Raw genomic sequence first — 27,268 nt, 5'->3', positions numbered from 1 at the left:
CATTACTGTGCCCGCATATCCAAATGTTCTTGCTAGACGACCCTGGAATGAAATTAGGATAGAGTAGTGTGTAAGTTATTGTTTCTGACCACGTATATACCTCTTGTAGGCCTCCAACTGCCATCTGCCCATGGTCTTTATGTCCTCAGCTGAGGCACCCAAGCTCCAGGCAATAGTGGCTGCCCCAATTCTGAATGAATGCGTGACAAACTGTTGCGCTTGCAGGCCGCACTTGGCAACTGCCTTACGCAAGACCCTAGACTAAAGAATTCATGCCTGACCGGGGGAGATCCATCTTCATGAATGAAAAGGGGGCCTTGAACATCGGGGGCACAGCTGCAGAAATCACCTATCGTCCTTAACAGGGCATGGGCCAGCACTCCCAAATGTAGGGAGGCAGATGGCAGCACCCTTGGCTAGCTGGTCTGTTTTGGATGCCTGGATGTTAATGGACAAGGAGGATGGGGTAAGAGCAGAGGTCGGCAAACTATGGCTCGGGGGCCGGATGCAGCCCCCCAGGCTCATAAATCCAGCCTGCGAACACTGCCACCCGCTTGGTCAGTCCCCGTGCGCTGTAGATGCCTCGCTGTGCAGGGACTGACTTCCGCATCACTGGCACAGCATCTGGGTGGGCAGTGACATTGCCGCAGCTTCAGATTGGCTGCAGGAAGTTCCTGCAGCCAATCCAAAGCCTTGTCGCCCGTGAGCTGAGGTAAAACCGGTGTAGCCATGGATGGAGAGGCTGGTTGGCAGGCGGTGGGTCTGGGCTGTGCCATGGGCATTGTGACGGGCGTGTCACGGGGCTTCAGCCAGAGCTTGGTGCGCCTGGCTCCTGGCTGCTGCTGGTGGTGCACTCGGTGGCCGTGCTGGAGCAGCTGGAGGGCGAGCTGCACACCGCCTGCCCAGTGCTCCACGTGCGTGGCCTGCCCGCTGACCTGGCCTCGGATGACAGGCAGCAGCACGTGGTGCACGCCAACTGGGAGCTCCGTGGTTATGGGCCAATGGAGCTGCTGCTGCCCGTCAACAACCCCGGTGAACGGGCACTGCCAAGGCACGCTCCTGAGCACGTGCAGAGTGCATTCCTCCTCCAAGTCCGGAGGCATCTGTGGGACCGGTTTGCAGGGTATTTATATTTTTCAAAATATAGTCCGGCCCCCCACAAGGTCTGAGGGACTGTGGACCGGCTCCCTGATAAAAAAGTTTCCTGACCCCTGGGTAACAGCAATATCACATAGCTCCAGACTACTCTGTCTCGCCTGGCCCGGTCTGTTTTGCTCATAGACACATTCCCCCACTCTTAGTGCTCCAAAGAATGCCACAGAATATGCTGCCCTGAAGAGCCTATCCTAAGGTTACCAGATTTTTTTCAATGAATCCGGGGACACTTTTCAACTTCCTACTATATAGATGGATTTTGTCAGGGGACTGATTTGTAAATCCAGGGACTGTCCCCGGGAAACGGGGATGTCTGGTAACCTTAGCCTATACTCAAAGCAGGACCAGCAAATAGCCGGCAGCTTTTTCCAAATCTGCTTTACAATGTCAAAAGTTATAGGTTGTGCTTGTCAGGAGCTGGGAGGTTAAGTCTATGCCATCCTTCCAAAGCCTTTTTAACCAAGAAACCTGAGCATGGATTGATGGAAAATAAACATTTTGAAAATAAGGCTGTTCCTGCAGCTTGGACAGTTAAAGTCTTGGCTCCATTTCCTAGAAAAGGTGAGTGGACTTGTTCCATCATCCATGTGACAGCCCTTCAAATATTTGAAGCCGGCTATCATATCACCTCTCAGAACGTTGTATTGTGGAATAGAGTCTTTGGGAAGGAGGCAAGAGGTCTTAAGGACCCTCTCAGAACCCTCCTTCCTCCTTCCCAAAGCCCAGCACCTCACTTTGGGAAGGCAGTATGAGAGCTGGGAGCAGGGCATCAAATGTTGCAGAAGGCCACAAAAAAAGGCCTCAAGGGCTGCATGTGGCCCTTGTCCTGCGCATTGGACCACACTGCCCTACTTGCAAGGGTGCTCAGCATTCCCACTACATTTGCATCAGGAGCTGCAGACCTTGGTATTTCTGTCTGTTCCAATGCAATGAAGGGGCTTTGTTTTGCTAGGAATGTATCATGCGGCTAAATTTAGTGCTGGTCATGCCACAAAGAAAAGGCAAAAAGAAGCCCACAGGGCTTTTTTTTAAAAAAATGCCTTGCAATTATGCTGGAAATCACATGAGAAGCAGATGTGGCTGGAGATACGTGAAGGTTGCTCAGAATTAGTACTGAGGGAATATGCAACCCTATCCGGGTTCTGTGGCTGATTTAATTTATGAGGATTCCAGAAAAACTGGTACCTGCTTTTCAAAGGTACTGAATGCTAACAGATGCCATTGGAAGCCACCAGTCTCTGCATTATTCTGTTTCCCTTTTATGAAATGCAAAGAACATGCCCACTTTTACAGGAGCACCATCAAACCTTTCTCATTTGACTTCAGAAATAGCACATCTTGGCTCTGACTAAATCTCACTACTGAGCCAGATAGAAAGACAGGAAGCTGTGTTATACTGAACAAGACTAATGGCCCCTCTAGTTCAATCCTGCCTAAGCCATGGGTAGAGAATGTGGGGACCTCTACATGATGTTGGACTGCAGCTCTCATCATCCCTGATCATTGGGCATGCTGGCTATCCCTGGCTAAACTCTCTACACCCTCCAGCAGTTCTCCAGGGTTTCAGTTCTCCTGTTTCTGTCCTACCTGAAGACCTAGGCATCTTACCTCTTTGCCATGACTGGAACACAGGGCTTTTTTCCCCAGAGAGTGCTCACTGGAGCTCAGCTCCGATACCTCTCAGGTGAGTGCCATTGCCATTCTAAGGGAACAAGGGAGAAGTTTCTGGTGAGCTCCAGCACCTCTTTTTCTAGAAAAACAGCACTGCTGGAACACATATGTAACCAGTGTATGTGAGGGTAGTTGAAGTCACCCATTGCAACCACGGCAGTGACTGCGGTAATTTCCTTACAAGAGACCCTTTTCTAAAGTTATTGAACTCTAAAGTTATTACAGTGGTACCTCGGGTTAAGAACTTAATTCGTTCTGGAAGTCCATTCTTAACCGGAAACTGTTCTTAACCTGAGGTACCACTTTAGCTAATGGGGCCTCCTGCTGCCGCCGTGCCACTGCCACATGATTTTTGTTCTCATCCTGAAGCAAAGTTCTTAACCCGAAGTACTATTTCTGGGTTAGTGGAATCTGTAACCTGAAGCATCTGTAACCTGAGGTACCACTGTACTTTGGCCTTGAAGGACATTAGAAGCTATGCAGAAAGTTTTCAGGAGAGAGTGGAAAGACTCCTCAAGCAAAAGAACCCCAAAACTTCTACTATCCATTTCCCAACTAGTCTGCTGCAAAGGAGCAAGTGGTACTGTGCTCTAAACCACTGAGCCTCTTGGGCTTGTGGATCAGAAGGTCAGCGGTTAGAATCCACCCGATGGGGTGAGCTCCCTTTGCTTGATCCCAGGTCCTGCACACCTAGCAGTTTGAAAGCATACCAGTGCAAATAGATAAATAGGTACCGCTGTGGCGGGAAGGTGAATGGTGTTTCCGTGTGCTCTGGCACTTGTCACGGTTCTTCATGCGCCAGTAGCAGTTTAGTCATGCTGGCCACGTGACCCAGAAAGCTGTCATGCGGACAAATGCCAGCTCCCTTGGCCTGAAGCAAGATGAGCACCGCAACCCCACTGTACAACCACTGTACAAGAATGCTTCTTCTTTTGGGTGCTTTCTTGATTTCATTATACATCTCAAGAGCTACCTGAGCATTTTGATCAAGGAGATGATAGCAACGTCACCAGTCCTAAATTGCTCTTGAGGTGTAGTATAACAATATAGGGAAAAAATAAAACATTTACATATATGAAGATAGTTAAAGCCATTTAATATTTAAAACTCCTTCTCTGCCATCTGCTGCCACTGACTCATCCCCTGTCCCACGGACTCCTCTGCCTCCCCAATTATAAGAAAAAGGGGACCAAAAAGAGGCCGTGTGGAGGGGGGGAGGGAGTCAGCAGCAGCAGTGGGGAGGGGGGGAAGGTGGCAGTGGAGGAGGATTCGGCACTGGGAGGGCAGAGGAGTCAGGGGTGATGGCGCAGGAAGTGGCGGAGGTCCTCATAGGCCATGATCTGCTGCCTCTCCTTTTTTTCTCCAACCTGCCAAACTGATGCAATTGCTTTAGCTTGCCTTATGGGCAGGCTGGCCCTGGATGCAGGATGAGGAAGAGAATGGAAAGACCTGCCTTTCCAACTATTCAAGATCCAGAAAATAGCACAAGGCTTGCTAGGTCAGGCCACCTCACCCAGCATTCTGTCCTCACAGCGACCAACTAGATGATTGTTTGAACCCCCACTTTATATTTTGTTTACTCACTGCATTTATATACCACCTTTTTCTCAAAGGAGCTCAGTAGTCTGTCCCCCCCCCCACTCCACATTTAATTCCCACAACAAGCCTGTGAGGTAGGTGAGGGGCAGTAACTGGCCCAATGTCACCTATTGGCTTCGTGACTGAGTGGGGATTTGCGACCCTGGTCACCCAGGTCCTGGTCCTAGTGGTATCTGACCACGGCATCACACTGTCTCTCATTTGTGCCACCTTGGATACAAGTCAGAGGGTGGCCTAAACAGAAATGCCAGGTATATAATGGTAACATGAGATCCAGAGGTGTAGTAAAGGTTGAGAATGCAGTGAGGGAGAATGATGCTCTCATCACAAAGGTGATAGTAGAATCCACACCTGTTGATTCAGTTTATGAGATGTGAGTCATTTCTTCCACCACCACCTACAAAGGGCCTACAAGGTGTTTTTTGAACATCTGGCAGCTAAGAGGCAGACTTAATATAAAAAACACACCAGGGGAGAAGCCTTCAAACTCTCTTAAACATGAAAAGGTTTACTCTGAGTCTCTGTAAGGGTTAGAACTACTAGATTTTAAAGGGGTATGGCTCTGAGTTCTGGCATTGAGTCACTAATTGGAAAGCTTTGAGCAGTAAAATACCCCATCTCTAGAACTGCAAACAAAAAAACAAAAAGAAACCCTGATAATTAAAGGTCGGTATCTCTTAGCCTAAACTACCTCACAGGGTTGTTGTGAGGATGATCCAGCTCTTTGGAAGTAGGAGGGAAAGTAATAAATACCTGTTAGGTATTTTGGAAAGTTCTCTGCCTGTTATGCACTTAGACATATATTGAGATGTCATAACCAACTTTTTCAAGACGGCTCCTGAGACTTTTATTATTTTCAGAAGACAGTTGGATGCCATTTTGAATCAAAATGGTGGACTGAACCTTTCAAAAGTATACTGATTTTAACCACTGATTTCACAACTTCATTGATTTTTCTTTTTCATAGAATTCCTGAGCAATACTGGGTATGAGTTTGCTAGTACTTAATGAAATCTGGTAGAACAGGATAAAATACTTTCAGAGCCTTTAAAGGAAAAGTATCATACATTGAATAAACAGATATAGAAGAATAGATCTAAGTCCTCCAGATACAATACTCTGGCACACACTAGTTTTAATGTCAGGTTTTTTATGGGGTTTGGATATAAAGGCATATTCAGAATTAAATCATATGCTGTTAGCCAGAAATGACTCAACTGCGGGACAGGGAAGATTACTGTAAGCTTCATTCAGAGTTAACTCAACCCATGACTCCTGGACAATTGGATAGTCAAAGGGCAGTCTGTGTCTGAAATGCTTCTGGCTTAGTTTTCCATCAAGTCTGGGTTGATATATGGGTCATACTGGAGGTCACAGGAAACCCAGTTGGTCTGAAACTAGTCCAAACCTGAAGATTCTGGTTGTTCTTTGCTAAGGCTTGTGGGATTCATTTGCATCTAATAATAACAACCAGGAGATGAAAGAATATACCAACTGGGGAAGAAAGAGCACTCCATAAATTCCTGTTAATTTATTTGCCCTGCTTTAACGTCCGTGTGACACTCCAGTGATACTGCCATATTGCTGAAAGGCTGAGTTTCAAAAATGCAAAATGCCCTCAGATCTCATTGGTGTGTGTTTACTTACTTACTTACTTACTTATATCAAACATTTATATTCTGTAGTTTCTAAGCAGCATACAATGATGTTAGAAAAGGAATGCAGTAAGAAAAGATTACCTAAAACACATGCCAAAATAGACAAGTTTTCATCAAACACCAGAGCTTTAACAGGAAGGGGGCATGTCTCATCTCATCTGGGAGGGAGTTCCACAAAACTGGGTCCACAATGCACAACATACAGCTCCTTTAGCTGAGTTTCCAAGGCATGAGGAATTGCTAAGAGTGACTTTCCAGAAGATCTCAGTGATCAGGCAGGGATATTAGGAACCAGGCAGTTCTTAAGGTTTCCTGTACCCAAGTTGCTAAGGGTGCTGAGAGTTCTTAGTGGGGGCCTGTTCCCCCAACAGAGCTGCAATTCCCGGAGTTCCCTTGGAACTGGGATTGATTATGTACCCTCCAACATTTCTTTGATGAAAATAGGGATGTCCTGTTCTATCATCATCATCATCATCATCATCATCATCATCATACACCATTCATCTAACTGGGTTGCCCCAGCCACTCTGGGAGGCTTCCAGCATATATAAAAACATTGAATATTAAAAAACTTTCCTATACAGGGCTGCCTTCAGATGTCTTCTAAAGGTTGTGTAGTATAGTAACTTATCTCCTTGGCTCAGGGGTCATATAACTCCATACACTCCAACATTTCTCCAATCAAAATAGGGGTGTCCTAAGGAAAACTGGGACATTCCAGGATCAAATCAGAAACTGGGATGGCTTCTGTAAATCTGGGACAGTGCCTGGAAAATAGGGACACTTGGAGGGACTGTGATTATTTAACCACTCTGGTCCTAAGATGTTTGGGGCTTCAGACATCAAAGCAAGCACCTTAAATTGATTCCGGAAAACAACAGGGGACCAGTACAGCTGACAGATCTATGGCTACTGTCTATACCAGGAATCAGAGACCAGTATCCCTCCAGATTTTGTTGGACTCCCATTGGCCCTGCTGGTAAGGGCTTATAAGAGCTGGAGTCCAACAATGCATTGAGGAACACATGTTCCTTACCCCTGTGTATGCCAGGTTTAGCTTATGCTGTTAAGAATCTTCCTTGGTGACGTGAGGAATATGCGCCAGCTCTCTTTGGGGGCATCTGGGGGTGGTGGTCATTGGCACAAGGAGAGACTGAGGTTGCAAGCTGGGCAAAGATAATCAGTGTTGTGTCTCTCCCAGCCTCAGCTCTGCCAAATGACTCTTCTTGTTTACAACACAGCACTTGACCTGACGTATTTTACAGCCCTGAAGATGTAAGTGCTTCACAGCCTTGTGATTCTCACTTGAGAGTAAGATTCTCAGCAGCAAAAGAAGCCTCCCAAACACACACTTGAAGCTCTGCTTTTGTGTGAGATTGTAAAACAAAACCATTGAAAGAGAAGAGCAAGAGAGGCCAAAGACCTGGAAGCTGCACAGATACCTCAGCGCATAGCAGCTATGCTGACTGCTGTATTTGAAGGCGCAGCGTGCAGTGCCTGAGCCCTGTTCAGAAGGTGGGGAAATACATTAACAAAGCATAAAAAAATAATTTGCAACAAACAGTGTGAGCCTATGTATCTGGTTGCAATATTTTGCAATCTCGTCAGCACTCTGCCAGATAAATGAGCGGTGCCTGGGTTTCTTTTTTGTAGAACCCAATAAGGTTACAACTGTGACAGCGCAGTCTTTGGGGATACTTTCAGATGCCTATTTATTGCCATGGGATCAGTTAATGCTCCTCATGCTCAACAGCCTTCTTGTACAAGTGATGGAGGTGATCTCAGGCATGGTGATAAAGACATCAAGACTGTTAGTGTTACTTCTGGGTGGCAGTATTTGCACACAAAAATCAGATATCACAGGCAGTATTATCCTAACAGATCCAGCACTAGAGCTTTTAATTATTTGATCTCCTGATGACCCTCAGCTAAGCCAACCTGATCTGGTGGTTCTTCTGCTGGCAGCAGCACAATTGGAGGTAGCCAGTCACTGGAATTTGGCTGGACTTTCTATTAAGAGGCTGTCTGGACAAAATATGGCATTGTCAGAAAGATTAGCTTACCAGAATCATGTGGTTTGAGGAATAACTAAAAAAAGAGAAATTTGATGCAACATTCCGGCCTTTTATTTCTTATAACAAGGATAAGAATCACTTTCTGTAAACTGCTTTGAGTTTATTTGTTTAAAATCAAGCAGTATATAAATTTTATGAAATGAAATAATTAAATAAAATAAGGACGGACATTTACTACAACCTTCAATGTGTCAGGTTAGACTGTGGAGGGTATATCTAAATAGCCAAAATTCTGCCTAAGAACTTCTGCTTATAAGAAGAGTTTGGATTTGATATCCTGCTTTATCAATACCCTAAGGAGTCTCAAAGCGGCTAACAATCTCCTTTCCCTTCCTCCCCCACAACAAACACTCTGTGAGGTGAGTGAGGCTGAGAGACTTCAGAGAAGTGTGACTAGCCCAAGGTCACCCAGCAGCTGCATGTGGAGGTGCGGGGATGCAAACCCGGTTCACCAGATTACAAATCCACTGCTCTTAACCACTACACCACACTGGCTCCCATTATATTGGACACACACTCTAAATTCTCTTAAATTCTGACTCACTGCATACTTCCTCTGATATTCTGCGATATTTTGCGATATGAACATTGCTTTAATGTACTTTGTCTACATTGTTCTATGTTCATTTTATGTTTTTCAAAACTGAATAAAATAATTTACTAAGGATGACTGTTTGTCTTGGGAGATGTCAACATTCACACCAATGCCATATTGTTTGGAGTAGCTCAGGACAATCATGGGAACATCCCAATATTTCATCAGAGCAGTATATGTAGCTAGCACACTCTGGATTTCATTTTCTCAAGCAGGCAGGGAGAAGGTGGTCTGAAGGTGGGGGACTATAAAGCAGACCCTGTGTCATGGTCAGATCACCTCCTGGTGAGTCTCACAATGTCTCCTGGTGTGGCTTACAGTGGCCTTTCCCCACCCTATAAACCACTTTGTGGAAATAAAGAACTGTCCTCCATACGTTAGGTCAGGTGGCTACCCTGTTTCTACTTCTATGTCTAGGAAAACACAACTGAAGGCTTCTGGAACTCACAAATCTATCATTGTGGGTAGAAACTGTGGGTTTGCAGCTGAATTAAGGAAAGAAGAATGGTACTTATCTTTCAAGCAACTTACTGGCTGTAAGTGGGTGCTGAAGTATTCCTGCTCCTGAATCACCATACAGGTCTGTCAGCAATGGCAACAAAAACTCATCAGGAAAGGCTGATTATGTTCAGAGAGAGAGAGAATATGACAGATGGACACCCAAAAGACCAAACATATCAGCTGGCACGCTTTGTTCCTTGAGGAATCTGTGAGCTCTCAAAAGCCATCCAACCACTGAACTGAATCTCTGAGTGAACGAAAATCATTTCCAAAGGTTGCCTGTTCATGACAGTCAATATTCTGAAAAATGTCGTAGTTTTTAAAAAATGAATGAATTCTGAGGAGTGGTTTATCTTTGCCAGCACTGGGAAGCTACAGGATGGCTACCACATTGAATGAGAACCAGTGTAGGGGTACTTAGGGTGTTGAACTAGGACATAGGAGACCATGGCTCAAATCCCCACTCAGCATTGTATTCAATGCAGCACCAAGGGGAAGATCCCATCAGGGCAAGGATTTATCCTTGTGCAACATAATCTTCTCCCCTTCTCCTCCAGCCACACGTTCACCTAAATCTATTATGCGGTTTCCCTCAACCCTCTGAAGCAGATTTGTGTAGGGTGCTATGGAAGGGGGGGGGGGAGAAGTCCCTCTGTTCAAGCAAAACGAGTTCTACTGCCATAATTATTTGGTTGAATACCATCCTTTGTTCCAGGTGGGTTTTGGTTGTGCACTTTTTTCAACTGCCAGGGTCACTCTTAGCTTAGGGAGTGCCTGCTACACCTCAAAATGCCTTGTTAACTGCACGATCCAACTCAGAAATAGGAGTGTTCCCCAAATCACCTTGGTTTACCTTGTCACAGAAGTGACACACACCCTTAGTATTTACTGGTACATGCATTCATGCCCACACATCTAAAATAAAAAGCCCTATGGCAATCCAACTTCAAGCTGATAAAGGTATAAAAAGATTTTACCCCTGCCTCCTACAACACACAAATTTATTGATAGTACAACAACAGTGTGATTGATATTACCATTTTCATCCAGAGAAAAGTCATCCTGTGCATAGCGGAATTTCTCTGGACCACAGGCAATAAACACATCATCGTCACCGAAGAAATCGTGGAGACAGGTCACCTATTGAGAGAACAAAGTCATTCATTGTAGTTTTAATTCATACCACACACTTACAGAACAGTCTTCATGCAAGCATAAAGCAACTTTTACCCCTTCTCTCCATTGCTATTTCTTCATTTCCCAAAAGCCTGCTGCTTAACGTCATATATTCTCAGAAAAACAAGGATAAACTATTGGTTTTTTGTAAAGAAGAAGACAACGACCAGGCACCTTAATACCTTACAACATTTTTTTCTGATGAAAATAGGGACATCCCATTCCATAATGATAATTTTACTATTTATCCCCCACCCATCTTACTGGGTTGCCCCAGCCTATCTGGGCAGCTTCCAACATATATAATAATATAATAAGACATTAAACATTTTTAAAAACCTTCCCTATACAGGATTGCCTTCAGATGGCTTGGGGGTTGGATAACTCCATACCTTCTAACATTTCTCCAGTGAAAATAGGGACATCCAACCACAGCCTTCAAAATTTATCTAATGAAAATATGGACGTCCTAAGGAAAAGCAGGACATTTCAGGATCAAATCAGAAACTGGGACAGCTTCTCTAAATCAGGGACACCCCTGAAAAATAGGAACATTTGGAGGGACTGCACCTTGCACAATGCAAAATGGTAGTGGCAACAGGATTTCCCCCTCAGCAAAAAGAGACTAGCAACCTTTGGGCCCTTCTCTCCTTCTGCTGTGTTCTGTTCCATCTGGTTCTTGCAAGAGCTCTGTAACTAAGAACTAGTCCCTGAGTTGGCTTTGCACCTCTTCCCTCCCAATCCCCTTTATGTTTAAATTATGACCTTTAGATTATAAACCAGAGAGCAGTGTCTTCCACTTATATTAGTAAGCCTCACTGGGTCCCCCCACCTTTCTCCAGTTAAACAAGCAGGGCAAAAATGTTTTCAATGATAAATATGAACACATTGATTTGAGTGGGCTTAGCCTCTAGTCTACATTTCACAAGCCAAATTTTATTTGTGACATCTACAGGCATCCAGGCAGGTTTCCCAGTCCTGCACCCCTTTCAGTTAAGGATAGGGGATAAATTTGTTTGGTTTGCCTGCTAATGGAGAATCAAGACAGGATCCCATGTGCCCACCAGCACTCTTTCCTTCTTTAGATGATGGTTACATAAGAGCAATGGGGATGCTTGACTATGCTGCCATGTCACAGGGCGCCAAGAACAATGGAGGCAACACAAATAATAAGCAAGGTGTCAGAAAAAGCTCCCATATGCTCCTCAGTAGCTTCAGTCATGACAGCTTAATTATACCTTACATTTGAAATATCAGTTACGATTACACAGTAACAAGAAGATAACTAAGTTCTTCATTAATCTACTGGAAACAGCAATAATTTCACAGTAACTTGTGTCACCTAATCTTTGGAGAGCTCAGATTTAAGGTGAGTCAGAACAACAGAACCACCAGGATGGGAAACAATAGCCTCTGCACAAAAAGTTTCTTTAAAGAGTGTTTCAGAAAACCCATCTTGCTCAATATGCATTTGATTAGTAACTTGGGATAAATGCTTTGGAATTCTGTACAGTGGTGCCTCGCAAGACGAAAATAATCCGTTCCACGAGTCTCTTCATCTAGCGTTTTTTTCGTCTTGCGAAGCAACCCTATTAGCGGCTTAGCGCTATTAGCGGTTTAATGGCTATTAAAGGCTTAGCGGCTAAAAGGCTATTAGCGGCTTAGCGGCTTAGAAAAAGGGGGGGGAGCAAAAAAAATCACAAGACTCGCAAGATGTTTTCGTCTTGCGAAGCAAGCCCATAGGGAAATTCATCTTGCGAAGCGCATCGAAAAACGGAAAACCCTTTCGTCTAGCGGGTTTTTCTTCTTGCGAGGCATTTGTCTTGCGGGGCACCACTGTATTTGTTACATCTATTTTCTGACATGGTGATAACCTATATTCCTGACATGGTGATAACCTATATTCCTGACATGGTAATAATAATAATAATAATTTTATTACGGCCGTAGGCCCATACAGATAAAAACAAGACATAAATAACAGCTTGTGCACGTGGGAAAAAACAGCCACTAAAACACTACTATAACAATAAAATACTATGAGATGGAATGGCATACTACGCCTTAATTAGCTTGTGGTGCTCCTTGGCAACGCTTTTGGGTAAGGACAGCGACCAGGAACCTAGCCACTTTCAGGGTCGTATGGGTATCCTTATCCTGCAAGATTTGGGCAAGGTGGAATTTTGGTGGGGTACCCTCTAGTTTCTGTATAATTGATCCCAACAAATTTGCCCGTGGCACATTGAATAAGGGGCAAGTGAACATAATGTGCTGAAGCGACTCCGGCGTCTCCTTATCACATTCGCACATGGTGGAGGCTTGGCCCTTTGAGAATCTATGTCTCAGGACATTGGAGGGAAAAACGTTAAACCTCGCTTTGGTGAAGGCCAGCCTATGGGCAACAGTCGAAAGGGAGGAGACATGGTGATAACCACTCTGTTTTTGGGTCAAAGAGTGTCTTGTTGCTAGTCAAAGTTGAGCTTTGATTTAGTGGAAACAAAAAAAAACCCAAACATGAATTGCAATCCTATTGGCATGTACAGATTAGACAGACGTGCATAAGATTTAGTTGTAATGCTGCAGATCTATACACACCAGGAAGTAAGTCTCATTGAACTCAATGGGACTTACTTCAGCACAGACATGCACAGAATTGTCCTGTAAAATTACATGAACGAACATAGGAAGAACGCGCTGAATCAGGCCAATGGCCCATCCAGTCCAGCATCCTGTTCCTATAACAGCAAACCAGATATCTCTAGGAAACCCCCAAGCACAACCTGAGCACTGGAGCTACAACTCCCACCATACCTGACCATTGGCCATGATCCCTGGGGCTGATGGGATCTGGAGCTGAATAACATCTAGAGGGCCATAGGTTAGCCAACCACTATGTACAGATTGTTTAGAATGCCTCTCCTAAAACACTGGGTACTCACAATCCATTCCCATCTTTCAAGATCAGGGCATGCCCTCAAGATGGATTTGGACTTCAAACCTTCCTCCATTGCACAAATTAAGTACCAGGCATGCCCTACACAAGCTATGTTGTAGCATTCACAGTTTGCCTGTGTATTTGCAGAGAGTGCCATGCCTAGTGGGTATACTGTGCACATCAGCTTACTGCCTACTGAGCTAGAAGTAGTTCATCTTCATTGCCACAGACTGATCTGAATTGGACTGTGATTAAATTAATTTCAGGCTATAATAAATCAGACACAAAGCTTTCCATTACCTCAATGGGTCTCAGCATTTCAGATGGGTGACTATTATTGCAGATTAAAACCAGACAGGCAGATAAAACTACGGAATAGTTGCCATTACAATTCTTTGGTTTTCACACATCTTTCATTTTCCAAGCCAGGAACTTTGGGGAAGTCCCCCCCCCCCATCCACCTACATGGTGAAAACAATGAGACCCAGTTTATAGCTGATATGGGCAACATACCCACATAAGTGTTTCATGCAGCCTCTCTCCTTCAAATTTGCTAAAGGGAGAATGTCTGAGTTCTTCCCACTGAAAGATCTTCCCGGAGATTCGAGTTCTAAATGGCTTGATGTTCTCTTTCAAGAGAAACTGATAAGTCAGGACTCCCCCACAGCTCCATTCTTTAACATTTCAGAATTTCAGAAAAAACATGCTGGATCAGTCAATGGGCCACCTAGTCCGGCATCCTGCTCTCAAAGTGGCCACTCAGTTGCCTTCTAGGAAACCCACAAGCAAGACCGGAGCACTCTCCCTCTGTGGTTTCCAGCAACTAGCATTAAGAGGCACACTGTCTCCAACTGCAAAGACAGAACATGTCCATCATGGCTAGTAGCCATAGATAGCCTTCTCCTCCGTGGATTTGTCCAATCCTCTTTTAAAGCCATCCAAGTTGATGGCCATCACTGCCTCCTTGTGGGAGCGAGTGAAACAAGTGGTATGTGAAGCAGTACTTCCTTCTGTAGGTCATGAATTTTCCATCCTTCAGCTTCACTGGGTGTCCACGAGTTCTAGTGATATGAGAAAAGGAGAAGCCCTGTTCTTTCTCCACGCCATGTATAATTTGATAAACTTAAAAGAGCAATAGGCATAAACACAAGGAGTAGTTGACATGTGCAATTACAAAATGGTCTGGGGCTTTGTGGGAGAAAGAATCCTGCATGCATGGAGAAGGTCCTAGGTTCAATCCTCAATATCTCCAGGTACAGCTGGGAATGTACTCTTCCTGAAACACTGCTGCTCAGTGTAGATAACACTGTGCTAGATGGATCCATGATCTGAATCTGTTTAAGGCAGTTTCCTATGCTTTGGCTTCTTTATGTCTCCTCCCACCCTCACATTTCCAATTCACATGTGGACACAGACAGATAAAAGTTGGGGGGGGGGGAGAGAAGCAAACTTTATGTTATCTGCACTAGCAGTCATCTTGATTATCAATGGTTATGGAGAAACTGGAGAAATCCAGTTCCCCTCCATCTTAGAAGCAAAGCATTGCCTCTTCCCATATATGTAGTATGTGCACTTCTCATTTTTCTCAGTTCATCTGCATGCAGTGTTTATTATTTAAAACATTGGCTAGGGGCTGCTTCTTATGTTGAAGATGGCTTACACATGACATACCTTATGGTTGCTGGGAGACTTATATTCCAAACCTGAAAGAATAAACATCTGCCAACAATTAACACTTGCCAACGTGCAATGGTCTGAGGACTTCACTGCCCTAGCTAAACTTGAACATGATTCTTCTAAATGGCAATTTTGTGTAGATACTTATCTGGACAGTTGGATGGCTTATATCAACTTGTATGTTTAAATTAAGATAGGTGCATTGCTGATGGTTGTGTTCTCTCTGTTTTATATATGGGTTGGTCATGTGCACAGCTGGTGTGCTATACTAATATATGTGTTGTAACAAAATCTAGTGCACATGGTGTGCATTTAAATCTGATGGGAGCCACATGGGAAACTTAACACTGGTGATGTCCTCTGCAGACTCTAAACTGAGGCTAATGAATACCTTACCTCTAAGTAAGCCTGACACACTTTAAAAGACTGGTTGCTACTTGTGTCCCCCCCCCCCCAATCAGCTGTTCTAATTAAGTTCAATAATTAGCCAGAGAAGCAGAGGCATCCCAGGAGAAAGGGCATGTCAATGCAAATATATCCAAGCAGATATCCGGCACATCATTAATTGTTCTAAATGCTTCTTTATGCTCCTAGCAATGAATTTATTAAGTCAAAGAACAGGAAATATGAAAGCAGCTTGTTTGCAAAGGTAGCAAGCTGTTGAAGCTAGAATAAGCACAGCACTGGCAATAATGTCATCACAACAGCTTTCAAGCCAACAGCAACAAAGAAAAGCTGCAAGATTTCATTGTTTGAAGACCTCTGCTCCCTTTGTTTTGTACACAGTGAGTAAACAATGAAACTGCAATGGATGAAATGGGTAATAGCAGGACATTTAATATGATACCTTTATGCAATTGGTCCATCCTGAGAAATGAGAACACTGAGCAGAGGCGGAGCTAGCTGCTCCAGCACCCGGAGCAGCACACATGCTGTGCACCCAGGGGCGGGGCTAGCTGCCCGCAGGGGCACGGCAAGCATCCCAGGGGGGTGGTGCAGCGATGTCACCCCCCCCCATGGATGACACCTGGGCGGACTGCACCCACCACACACCCCTTCCTGCACCAGTGACACTGAGGACTGGTTGAATGGTTGTAGGTCATACTGATGCAGCAGAGGGGAAGGAGAAGACTGAAGTTGGACAAAATTAGGCATGTCCTTCAGTAGCACAAAAGGAAGAACAGATACGTGGACTGGCTGGGGTAGGGAATTGTGGGGCAAATAAGTCAATGGGACAGTGAGGCAATGGAGTAAAAGGCTAGCATTTGGGAGAAGTTGAAAGTGGAATTGACTGAGCTTTTCCATACAGCATCCAGAATAAGTTGCACAGGCAGTAAAACGTGGCTTAGGTACAGTGGTGAAAGTTCCTAAATTACTGGTAGAGAAATTGAAGAATGGCTTGTAAGAGCAAATCAGCCAAGTAGAAGCAACCAGATTACGTTTCCGAGTACAATTCAAAGTGTTGGTGCTGACCTTTAAAGCCCTAAATGGCCTCGGTCCAGTATACCTGAAGGAATATCTCCACCCCCATTGTTCTGCCCGGACACTGAGGTCCAGCGCCGAGGGCCTTCTGGTGGTTCCCTCACTGCGAGAAGCCAAGTTACGGGGAACCAGGCAGAGGGCCTTCTCAGTAGTGGCACCCACCCTGTGGAACGCCCTCCCACCAGATGTCAAAGAGAACAACAACTACCAGACTTTTAGAAGACATCTGAAGGCAGCCTTGTTTAGGAAGCTTTTAATGTTTGATGCATTACTGTATTTTAATATTTTGTTGGAAGCCTCCCAGGGTGGCTGGGGAAGCCCAGCCAGATGGGCGGGGTATAAATAAATTATTATTATTATTATTATTATTATTATTATTATTATTATTATTATTATTATTATTCTCTAGGCTTGATTACCTTCCTTCCAAGGTGAGGGTGAGTGATCTACCTAAGCCTGGCAGGATAGCTTAGACAGCTTACTCTATGGCATTAACCCATTTATGCAATAATTAGAATTAAGCATGTTGGCTATGTGAGGCTGGTTATCCCACAAAATCCTGGAGAACCACTGACAGCCAATGTTGATAGTACTGAGCTAGACGGACCAATGGTCAAAGTCAATGCAAGGTAGTTGTGTTATGTTACCTAGTATCCTCCAAATGTTTTGGACTACAATTCCCATCAGGCCCAGGCAGCATGGCTATTGTATGTTATGTTATTGTATGTTATTGTATTGCTAATTTATGTATTTTTTAATGAAACACTTTACCTCAGTATATGCATCATTGAATACATTATTTGGCTAGAGAACTACACAGCAATTTTTAGGGATGGCTGTGTTTAACTTTGCGTATTGTTTCAGAGACCATGGATTAGGTAGGGTCACTGAATCAAATTTCTCCCACATATGTATGTGCAGTGCTATTATCTCACAGGATTAAAAAATAATAATAATGGGAGGCTGAAATCTGGAGCCTAAGACCAACAGGGATATGACTAGTAATCTCTCACCCTCTTTGCCTTCTTTTCTCAAGATCCGCTCTCTGCACCCCCCAAAATCACAATTCCTCTTCTTCTGAATAAAAGGATTACAAAGTGGGATTCCAACTTTTCCATAAAGTTCAGGAAACAAAAGTATTCTCCACAAATATTACAATGACTTTTGCAAAACAAAAACAAACCTCTCTTAAATGAGTAGTGACCTCTCCAAAGCAATAGCAGAATTTGGCACGGTAAACAGGATACTCTCCCAAATTAGGTGCAGATTATACCAGCATGCTCACTGCATGCCTGGGGACATGATATATGAGGTGGATGGGGAGAAGCTTGTGCAGATATGCATTTATGTGCACATGTTCTATAGGGGATTTTCAGACCATTGTGGAATACAAAGAGAAACGGCAAGTGATCTTGTCATTTCATAGACCTGTAGAGCTAGAAGGGATGACAAGGGTCATCTAGTTCAACCCCCTGTAATGCCATTTTAACCTGCATTGAAGGGGCCATTAGAATATTGTTCTCTATATGATCCAAAAGAACAAAAGAAAGAAAACTGTTTAAGGCATTTTCTTCTCTCTCATAGGTTTTTCCAAAGGGGTGAGGTAAGAACAAGGCTTTCTCGCCTAAATGTTACAGGGCCCCTTGGAATGTCTAGCCTCGGCAGTAAAGAGCAAGGTTGAATAGGCTCCACTTGGGGGGAGACTGAAGACAAGAAGGCGAGGGGGATAATAATGCAGGAAACAAAGCCCCATTTTATTGCCACTAGTATAAATCACATGTTTTACATTTGAGCACGTGTTGAGGTTCATGGCGTGGAGAGGTGGTGCAGGAAGGAGAAGGGGCGCAAGCAAGCCCATATAAGGTCAGCCCATATAAGGACATAGGAAGTTGGTAAAATTACGATTTCCCAGAAATCAGGTGGCAATATTTTGCAATGTATAAAAAGGGCTGGCAAGCCCAGAGAAGGCGGGCAAACATTGGGTAATGTGTGTCTGTACCATTACTTTGTCATGACAAAATAAAAAAGTAAATGTTTTACTGCTGTCTGATTGACTCTTTGAAGCGAATTCTGATACTCCAAAGGAAAGGTCTATCAGCATGTGGTGTTTTGTAGAAATGCTTTCCTAAATCCAAATTTCAGTTTATCTTTTGGCTACTACATTTTGAATCATCATCCTTTGCATGTATTGCAATTCCTTCCTACTTTCCTTTCTCCCCCACCCTTTTAGAGTTGTATTTCTCTACACCTAACTATAACTTTAAGCTAGAGATTCTTGGAGACCATTAGAGTTTCCCTAAAGGCACATTACAGATCACAATCTCCTGGGTTTAATGTGTGGAATTCGTATGATTAACAGAAAGCATGGGAACCTGGACAATCTAGTTCCTTCCTGGCATATGCAGAATATAGGAGACAGAAATATTCTAAATGTATATTTTGCCTGCTTTAAAGATGCAATTCTAATCTTAAAATCACAGCTGAGCTGAAATGGCTCTCAGAAGACCTTTGGAGGGCGGTGGACTTGAGATTCTCTGCCCCCCTCCCCTTTATTAGAACAAAAGGAAAAAGAATGAGGAAAAGGAACAGTCAGCTAATAATCAATAAACATGTAAGAATAATCCATCAATCCTAATTTAATGATATACATTAAATTTAACATAAGCCTATGGCTCAGAATGTAACAGAAAAAATATTTTTCTTTTTTCTCAACCCCTGAAAAAAGGACGATTTTGCAGAATCATATCTGAATATTCTCTGTGTGCGTGTCTGTGTGGGCTGCCATTTTCCCTGGAATGACACTATGGATGATGCAAAATGGTGGCTAGGCTGTCAGCACAGTTGCTGCTGCTGTCATTTGCAGCAGCAGCAGCAGACCCCACCCCAACAAAACTCGTTAGGAAAAGTCAAAGAAGCTGTGCTATGACCATTGCTAATGTTTTGCCCCCTCCCTTCCAAGAAACGGCTGGAGAATGTCTTGTTCCCCTGGAGAAGGCCTTTCCAATTTATCTTCATATATTAGGAGAGGTCAGTTGCTTATAGCTCTCCCTAAAAGACAAATCTTTTTACAGAGCCTTCAGTCCTTTTTGCTATTTCTTATCTGTATAAGGTGTGGATCTCTCCTGTAAAACATTTGGCTAGCTCAAAAAGCAAACCCAGCCTCTTGCAGTTTTTGCATATTTTTAAGCTAACCCATCTCTTTTTTTATTTTGCATTTTAAATGCAAAATCCAACCATACTTCAGAGTTGGGGGACCTTGTGCTGGGAGGGAGTAAATGCTGCCCTCTAGGCCTCTCTAACTGGGCCTTAGATTTCTCCCCAGACCACGTCTCCTCATTGGTCCTACTTTAAACCCAAACATGTTTCTTGGGTTTCTTGAAAGTGTCCTTGAATTCTGATAATGCCTCTTTATCAGGATGGAGGACTGAGAGGGGTTGTGAGTCTATGTAGAAACTAGTCTACTGTACAAAGGTGAAGTTTACATTAATTGCTCTGCCCCCCTTTTGCCTCTGCCCTTGCCACCACTGACATAGGACTCTCGGAATGTTGTCCAGAAGGAAATGTGGCCCACAGTATCATAAAGATTCCCCATTCCTGCTCTGCTTGAATTCTTTAGTCATTCTCCGACTTGTTGATTATTTAACATTAACTTTTATTCTATTTGCCTCTTTTAGTTGTTCCTGGTTAGTACAGGCACAGGAAGCTTCCTTAAATTGGGTCAGGCCATTGGCTCCATCTGGCTCAACAATGTCATTTGGTGTTTACAGGCACGATAGATATTTTGCCCAATTCTAAGAGTACTTGAAGGTTTCTCTTCAAGCAAAAGTGAGGGATTTGGAAGGAAGACAAAGACGTTTCACCAGGGCTAGTGAAAGTTCTGAAGGCGTAGGTGTGTGTTGCAGCGACTTGTGGCACTGCCACTATTAGTATTGCAGTTTCAAATGTTTTTTGTAAACATGATATTGTGCACTATGCCATCTGTGCTGCCAAAATATAACAGTTGTTTCTTTAGCAATGTTGAAGAGCTGGAGTAGAAGAAGGAAGTCAGCAGATGGAGAATGTTGAGGAAAAGACCACACCGAGTTGTAGACTATTTCATGAAGCAAATTCCTTCTAAAATCTCATGGATTTCATTTTAAGCGGCAGAATCTAGCTCATTTAGATTTGCTACAGCTTGCCAAGTTTATTTTTGAGACTGAGTTAAATAAACAAATTCAAAACAATCCACTTGCTCTTAACAGTGACAATGTCAGATAGTCATTCAAGTATGTGATGATGTCACTGAGGGTAAACAAAATGAATTCAGAGCGAGGTCATTGCCCTCACTCCAAACTAGCTTCACAAATGACATTACACACAGTCAGAATGGGCTGGCAGCCCGATTATGCCATAACTGATTATATTTAAATAATAAACAGTGCCAAAAATGCAGTTGATTAGAATTCCAAGCATCAGCAAAATGGTGTGATAAAGGTAAGCTTTTGGAAATCTTTCAGGAAACAGTTTGGACCTATCATTTTTGTGCAGATTTTTTTTTCTTGCGGGGTGTACTCATTTCAGCCCTCTCACATGAATAAATAAGTGCTGCTCTATTTAAAGGCTATATAATAAGCTTGCTCACCCCCAACTGTGTGCCACTTTGAAATAAAGCCGAATGTGACTTGGCCAATTGCCAAGTTGCCCAATATAAACATTAAAAGGGAATTGAACATGTCTGGTGAACTTTTGGTGCCTCCAAAACATGAGAGATCCAATTAGTCCCAAGCTGAGATGCTATTTTCCCCCATATAAACATTGTATTTACAGCCAATGGTGTCAGAGGTTGGATTATCGACCTGTGTTGGAAAAGAGATTCATTGGTCTACAGTCAACATTTCTGGCGACGGGTCAGTGCTGCAAACATGTTGAAGCATTAATACAAAAATAGTTGTAGATTCCAATTCTGGTCGATGGCAAACAAGCATTAATTTCTCCTATTCCTCCACATTGTATGGGTAAAGTCCACATACATGTTTGAAACTCCTGGGTTTCTCTGTCCACTAATGAGACTTCCCTCCTTCCACCACTTGTAAGGAGTTGCAGAGACAGCATACAATAGGAAGTAAAGCTTTGTTTGATTAGGAAATTTTTTAATATTTGTTGTTTTATTCTGTTTTTAATCTGTTGGGAGCCGCCCAGAGTGGCTGGGGAAACACAGCTGGATGGGCAGGGTATTATTATTTATTATTATTATTATTATTATTATTATTATTATTATTATTATTATTATTTATTTGTTTCTAGAAAGTATACACCACCACCCCTACCATTAACTCTCCCACACACTCCATGAACATTGTAAACACAAGGAGCAAGAGAAGTGGAGACCCAGTTAGCTTAGAAGGAAGATTCCAGTGGCAAGCTGGTTCTTCAAACATTAGATGCAAAGTAAGTAATCACCACTTCATTCCCTTCATTGACTGGAACTCTGCCTTGTCTGGAGGCACCTAAGAGCATCATCTACCTTACCTACCCAGCATGCTCTGCTTCTTCCACCAGTGCATGCTCCATCAGGAGAAGCAGAACCTTTTCATTCCAGTGACCCTTACAGGTGTTAAAAGTTCACAGGAACCCACTTCATAAAAGGAGGTACAAAGCTACATATAATAACATTCATTGGCTTCACTGGATATTACCATTACACCTGTCGAGGCATTTTTCTTAGGCTAAGGATGCTCAAGGAATGTAATCTTAGTGAATTCTGATACGAACTGACAGGCCTGGTCCACCATTTCCAGACTAATGTGTGGATTAGGAAGTTGTTCTACCTTGGCTTTTGCACTTAACAAATGTTCCCAAAGACGCCATTAGAAATGAGCATCTAGAGAGAGAGAAATATCTGTTTAGATGTGATTTTTCATGTGGGTTTTTAAAAATACAGGCAGCTCCCCATTTGCACACGTTTGGCATGTGTGCGACAGCTGGTGCACATGCCGTTTTCAACACCAAAAGGGGGCAGAGCAGGCTTATGCTCACCCTGCTGATGTATGCGGTGCCTCAAAATGCAACCCCTGTGCAAATGGGGCATTGTCTGTACAAAAACAAATGGCAGATTACTGTGGAAATAGAATGGAACAGGTTTGTGAGCAAAAATGGCACTAACCAAAAATAGACTGATTTGCACATTCATGATTGTCTGTGAAGATGAGTTTACAACTGTGATATCAATGCTAACACAGGTAACACAGGGTTCACTTCCTGGGACGTCGCCACACAATAGGAGGCAAGAACATGAAATCTGGTCTGCTGACTCCATAGCAACAAAGATCCCAGCATTACTCTTTCACCCTGTCCCCACTGACTCTACCATCCCCTACTGATGCCTTCCCATACATTTTCTGCTTCCTACAATGCAAAAACAACCCTGTGTTGAGGGAGAGGGAGAGGCTCACAAAGAGGCAAGGAACAAAGCTTGGTTTTGCTCAGGGATGTGAAACTGTTGCTCTCCAGAGAGGGATGTGAAACTGTTGCTCTCCAGAGACATGCCTGGACTCCCACAGTCACTGCAGACCACTGGCCATGCTAACTAGAGCTAGTAGAAGATGGAGCCTAAAAGCACCTGGAGGTCCACAAGTTCCCCATCCCACATTTAGCATCAAGAGCACCACAGGCTTTTATTTGGTCCTGTTTTTCAGCATTCTCATTTGGCTATTTCTGTGCAAATTAAAGGGTCTCTCCCAAATCCACACCCCTCTTCACAGCTCTCTAGTGTGTAACCATAGAAACAATCAGTGCAGAACACATTCTCCAATACACGCCAGATTTGGAGTGCACTTCTCTCTCTCTTCCTCTCTCTCTCTTCAAAATCCCAGGCATACCCATCAATGTTAATGTGTGAAGCAGATGGGATGGAGGGAGGAGGAGAGGAAGAGAGAGTATGAAGCCCTGCATCATCTCACAGACGTGATTTAAGGGCAAAGGGACTCATTGACTGATGGGGTGGCCTTTTAACAGAAGTCTTTGGTGTCTCAGGAAAAACCCCAAAGCAGGAAGAGGAAACTGTATGAAACGTGAATGTGTTTTTGGTATCTGACAGCTCCGTAGGAACATTTCACTCAGCATGCCCGCCTCTCATTAAATTCTATAGCTGTTGCACATAGAGGCCTTTCCTGCTGATATCAATAGCTCCCTGCTGGAATAAATGCTGAAGGAAATCAATGTCAGCCTTGGTGTTATTGTTGTTATTATGGTATCAAGTCTACAGCCTGGTCTTGCCTCTGTCAGAGCTCATGTTTGTGTGTGTCTGTTAGGGAACGGGGGGCGGGGGCGGGGGCGGGGAGGAGAGAGAAATGGAATTCAGTTTGCATTAAAAGGTGAATTTACCAGGTTTGCACTTTCTGAAACAATACAAGAAGTGAAATGAAACCGTCCCTCAAAATCTGCACGTATCCGAATTTTGCAATGCAGTTCTCCAATCAATCAGTGTTTACAAAAAGATGCATATTAGGAGAAAGTGTATTACTGGGTTGATTACTTGCAAAAATGCAGTCAAAACTGCATACAGTATGGTGTTTATTAGGAGAAATTCCAAATTGCACCTGAGACACAAATAACATTGGGAAAAGGAGAAAGACAGAACTAAAATTGACAGATCTTTCCATCCGCAGTGTGAATTAGGGGTGGAGGTGTTACTGACTTTGGTGTGAAGAACTAGCTCTCGTACTACAATAATTTGACAGCTATCTGGGTTTCCAAATATGGTGCTTACAGCAAGAATCTTAAGAAATAATTTATAGATAAATTTTCCAACCACGCTATGCTCCCACAATGGATGAATGACTCTATCCTGCAGGTCAGCTTTACCCAGTTTCCCCCACCCTTTGAATGCCTGTGCTTGCATTTATTATCTTTTCTCAGTATTAATGTATCCAATACATGTTTAAGGGGATCTTTTTTTGCTCAGCAGACACTGAAAGGTGCAAGCAATGTGTTAAGCTAAATCTTCACACCGAGTGCTCTCGGTCTGATATGCATTTATAATGAGTGGTTCATAGCTCCACCACCCAGAGCCCATGATTGTGAAAACTGGGTTGATTAATGTTCAGAAATCTGCTTATTACCATGTGTAATCACAAAGTATATAGGCTGTGTGGTATGCAAATTAAGGGCATTAATATTATTACTAGTGGGTTTCAACAAGCTAATTATGCCCTCTTCCAAAATATTCCATTATAAACACATGCACACACACTTTTCCTCCTATTCACTCTTCCTAGGGTTGCCATACTTCAAAAAGTAAAAACCAGGACACCTTGAAAGCTGTTGAGCGCATATATATATATGATTTTTCTATTGACTTGTCTAAGATACAGGACAAAGGGCAGCCCTACCTCTTCTACAACAGGTATAACCACTGAACTTGGCACTTTTGTAAGGAAGTTCTGGACCTGAATGCAGCTGCCATATGTGGTGAATGGCTGAACTGTATCTCACAACCTTCCCACTGAAGAACTTTCCATCACTGAACTGATTCCATCCACTCAAGCAATCCATTGGATCCCCCTGGAGAGGAAGGTGTAAAAGAGGCTCCCTGTTTCAGCTGAGCAAACATAATTTGGTATGTTAGAAAAAAGGTTCACTAACACGTGGATGAATTCAATTGTTGGAATAACCAGGCCAGCTTCTTGATGATCGTCCCTATGTATGAGATATTAAGGTAACAGAGGAAGTGGTAACAAATGGGTCCTGCCCCCAATAGTCTGGTCCATGAGTAGGCAAACTAAGGTCCGGGGGCTGAATCCGGCCCAATCGCCTTCTAAATCTGGCCTGTGGACGGTCCAGAAATCAGCGTGTTTTTACATGAGTAGAATGTGTCCTTTTATTTAAAATGCATCTCTGGGATATTTGCAGGGCATAGGAATTCATTCTTTTCTTTCTTTTCAAAAACATAGTCCTGCCCCCCACAAGGTCTGAGGGACAGTGGACCGCCCCCCTGCTGCAAAAGTTTGCTGGCCCCTGGTCTGGTCCTTATGAGGTCAAAAGCCAGTGCAGAATTGTGTGAAAGGGCTGGGCTAGAAGTAGGCAGCAACTGCAGAGACAGAGCCATGACATATTTCTGCTGGGATCCAAGGCTGTGGCTATGGGAGAAGTAAGACCGGATTGTGTGAATGCTATGAGCCTCTCCATCAGACGCTCAGGTTGTATATATGTGTAAACAAACCATACTGTATATCCTAAAGATGCCACAGTCTCTGCTGTACCTCATTCTGAGGAAATTGAACCCTGGCTAAGTGCCTGGAACCCCTGGAATCTTGCATTGGTCAGAGATTGGGGTGGCCAATATCTATTGAACCCTCAGTCTTCCTTTGCTGTAAGAAATCTAACTGGTGGTTTTGCATTCAGCTTGTCCTCCAAAGAAGTACTTGATGCAAAAAAGACTTGCTGTTTTACATCTGTGACAATCAACCCTGAAAGAATTTGCATACGAGGAAATATTATATTCTTAATGAAGATTATCTGAAATTAAAGACTTTAATTACAAATTAAGCTGCCCTTAGCTACTGCAGAGACAGTGTACAGATGTTCTTAACCTCTGTGCAAATCAGATTTGTACTTTGTCATGGCAAAGCTGATGGCAATTATTGGTTAAGCACTGAGGTTGTAAGTGCTGACACAGGAAAAAGGGGTTTCATGCTGCTTACATCACCCTTTTGATTGGAAACCAAAACTTTCCTTCAGATTCTGACTTATTTTTTATTCTGGCAAATATTATTTACGGTATTTACAAGTTGGGCTCTTTTAAGCTGTGAGTCTCCAGCATGCGGTGCAATTCAAAGTTTACAGAGTAGGGAGAGGGAGCTCATGGAGGGTTGGTGGGCAGTTTACTACCTTAGTAGCTGGCACACAGCCACTCTGTTTGGCATTAGAGGGAACAAGGGGGAACCAGCAACAAAATGTTGTACCGCTTTCCCAGTCCCTAGCCAGAGAGCTCTGGCTTTCAGGGTTCCAGCCAGCCTGAAACAGGGGCCATGGAGGAGGCCCAGAAGAAAGCCACTGTTGGGGGCACCCTACCAGAGAGATCTGCAGAAACTCCATTAGAGGAAAATTTATTCTCTAATGTGCATTATGCAGAACTGCTTGCAGAATCGTGTGTACTAACTTCAAGAACTTTACAATCCATTGTAAAGATGTTGGATTCCTTGAATATACTGGTATCTCTGGCCTCCCAGAGAAGCCCAGGCTCTGCCACCATGAAGGACCAGCCTAAAATTCTCCCCTTGGAGCAGCACCTTTAATTCCTTCACAATGCAAAAGGAAGTTTTAATCACACCCACCCTCCACAGCTGACCAAAGGCTAGGCTGCAATCCAGCACCAATTTAATTGGATGGCTTTCAAAGGGGACTGGACAAATTCATGGAAAACGGGGCTATCACTGGCTTCTAGTTACAATGGCTTTGCTCTTCCTCCCTTCTGACTTCCAGTTGCTGGAAACCACAGGACGGAAGAGCGCTCTTGTGTTCAAATTCTGCTTGCAGGTTTCCTACAGTCATCTGTTTGACCACTGTGAGATCAGCATGGTGGGCTAGATGTACCATTGCCCTGATCCAGCAGGCTCTTATGTTCTTTTGTTCTTAATGCCGTCAACAATTTCTGCCCAGTAATGTGACAACACAGGACATACCTACATCATGGTTGCTTAAAATGGCATGATACTGCTTTAAATATGTAGCACAGATGGAGGCAAAATCACTAGTCCATTCAAGC

At 43.6% G+C, this 27,268-nt stretch overlaps 1 protein-coding gene and 1 long non-coding RNA gene across 2 annotated transcripts in view; both read right to left on the bottom strand.

Moving 5' to 3' along the window:
* Positions 1–9,541, bottom strand: LOC308578828. The gene is made up of 3 exons (XR_014004149.1): positions 9,285–9,541; positions 2,764–2,857; positions 1–42 (listed from the first exon to the last, which is right to left on the bottom strand). It is a non-coding gene; the product is annotated as an uncharacterized lncRNA (long non-coding RNA).
* Positions 9,542–9,906: 365 nt separating this feature from the next.
* LOC308578785 (neuronal migration protein doublecortin-like) overlaps positions 9,907–27,268 on the bottom strand; it is an 81,975-nt gene continuing 64,613 nt past the window's right edge. The window contains exon 4 of the mRNA XM_081179351.1: positions 9,907–10,394. Coding sequence (XP_081035477.1) covers positions 10,185–10,394 — 210 coding nt within the window. The 3' untranslated portion in view covers positions 9,907–10,184. The remainder of the gene's footprint in view (positions 10,395–27,268) is intronic.

Source organism: Podarcis bocagei (genome assembly GCF_964188305.1).
Source record: "Podarcis bocagei genome assembly, chromosome: Z".
Taxonomy (NCBI): domain Eukaryota; kingdom Metazoa; phylum Chordata; class Lepidosauria; order Squamata; family Lacertidae; genus Podarcis; species Podarcis bocagei.
This window is presented reverse-complemented; position numbering and strand designations above follow the sequence as displayed.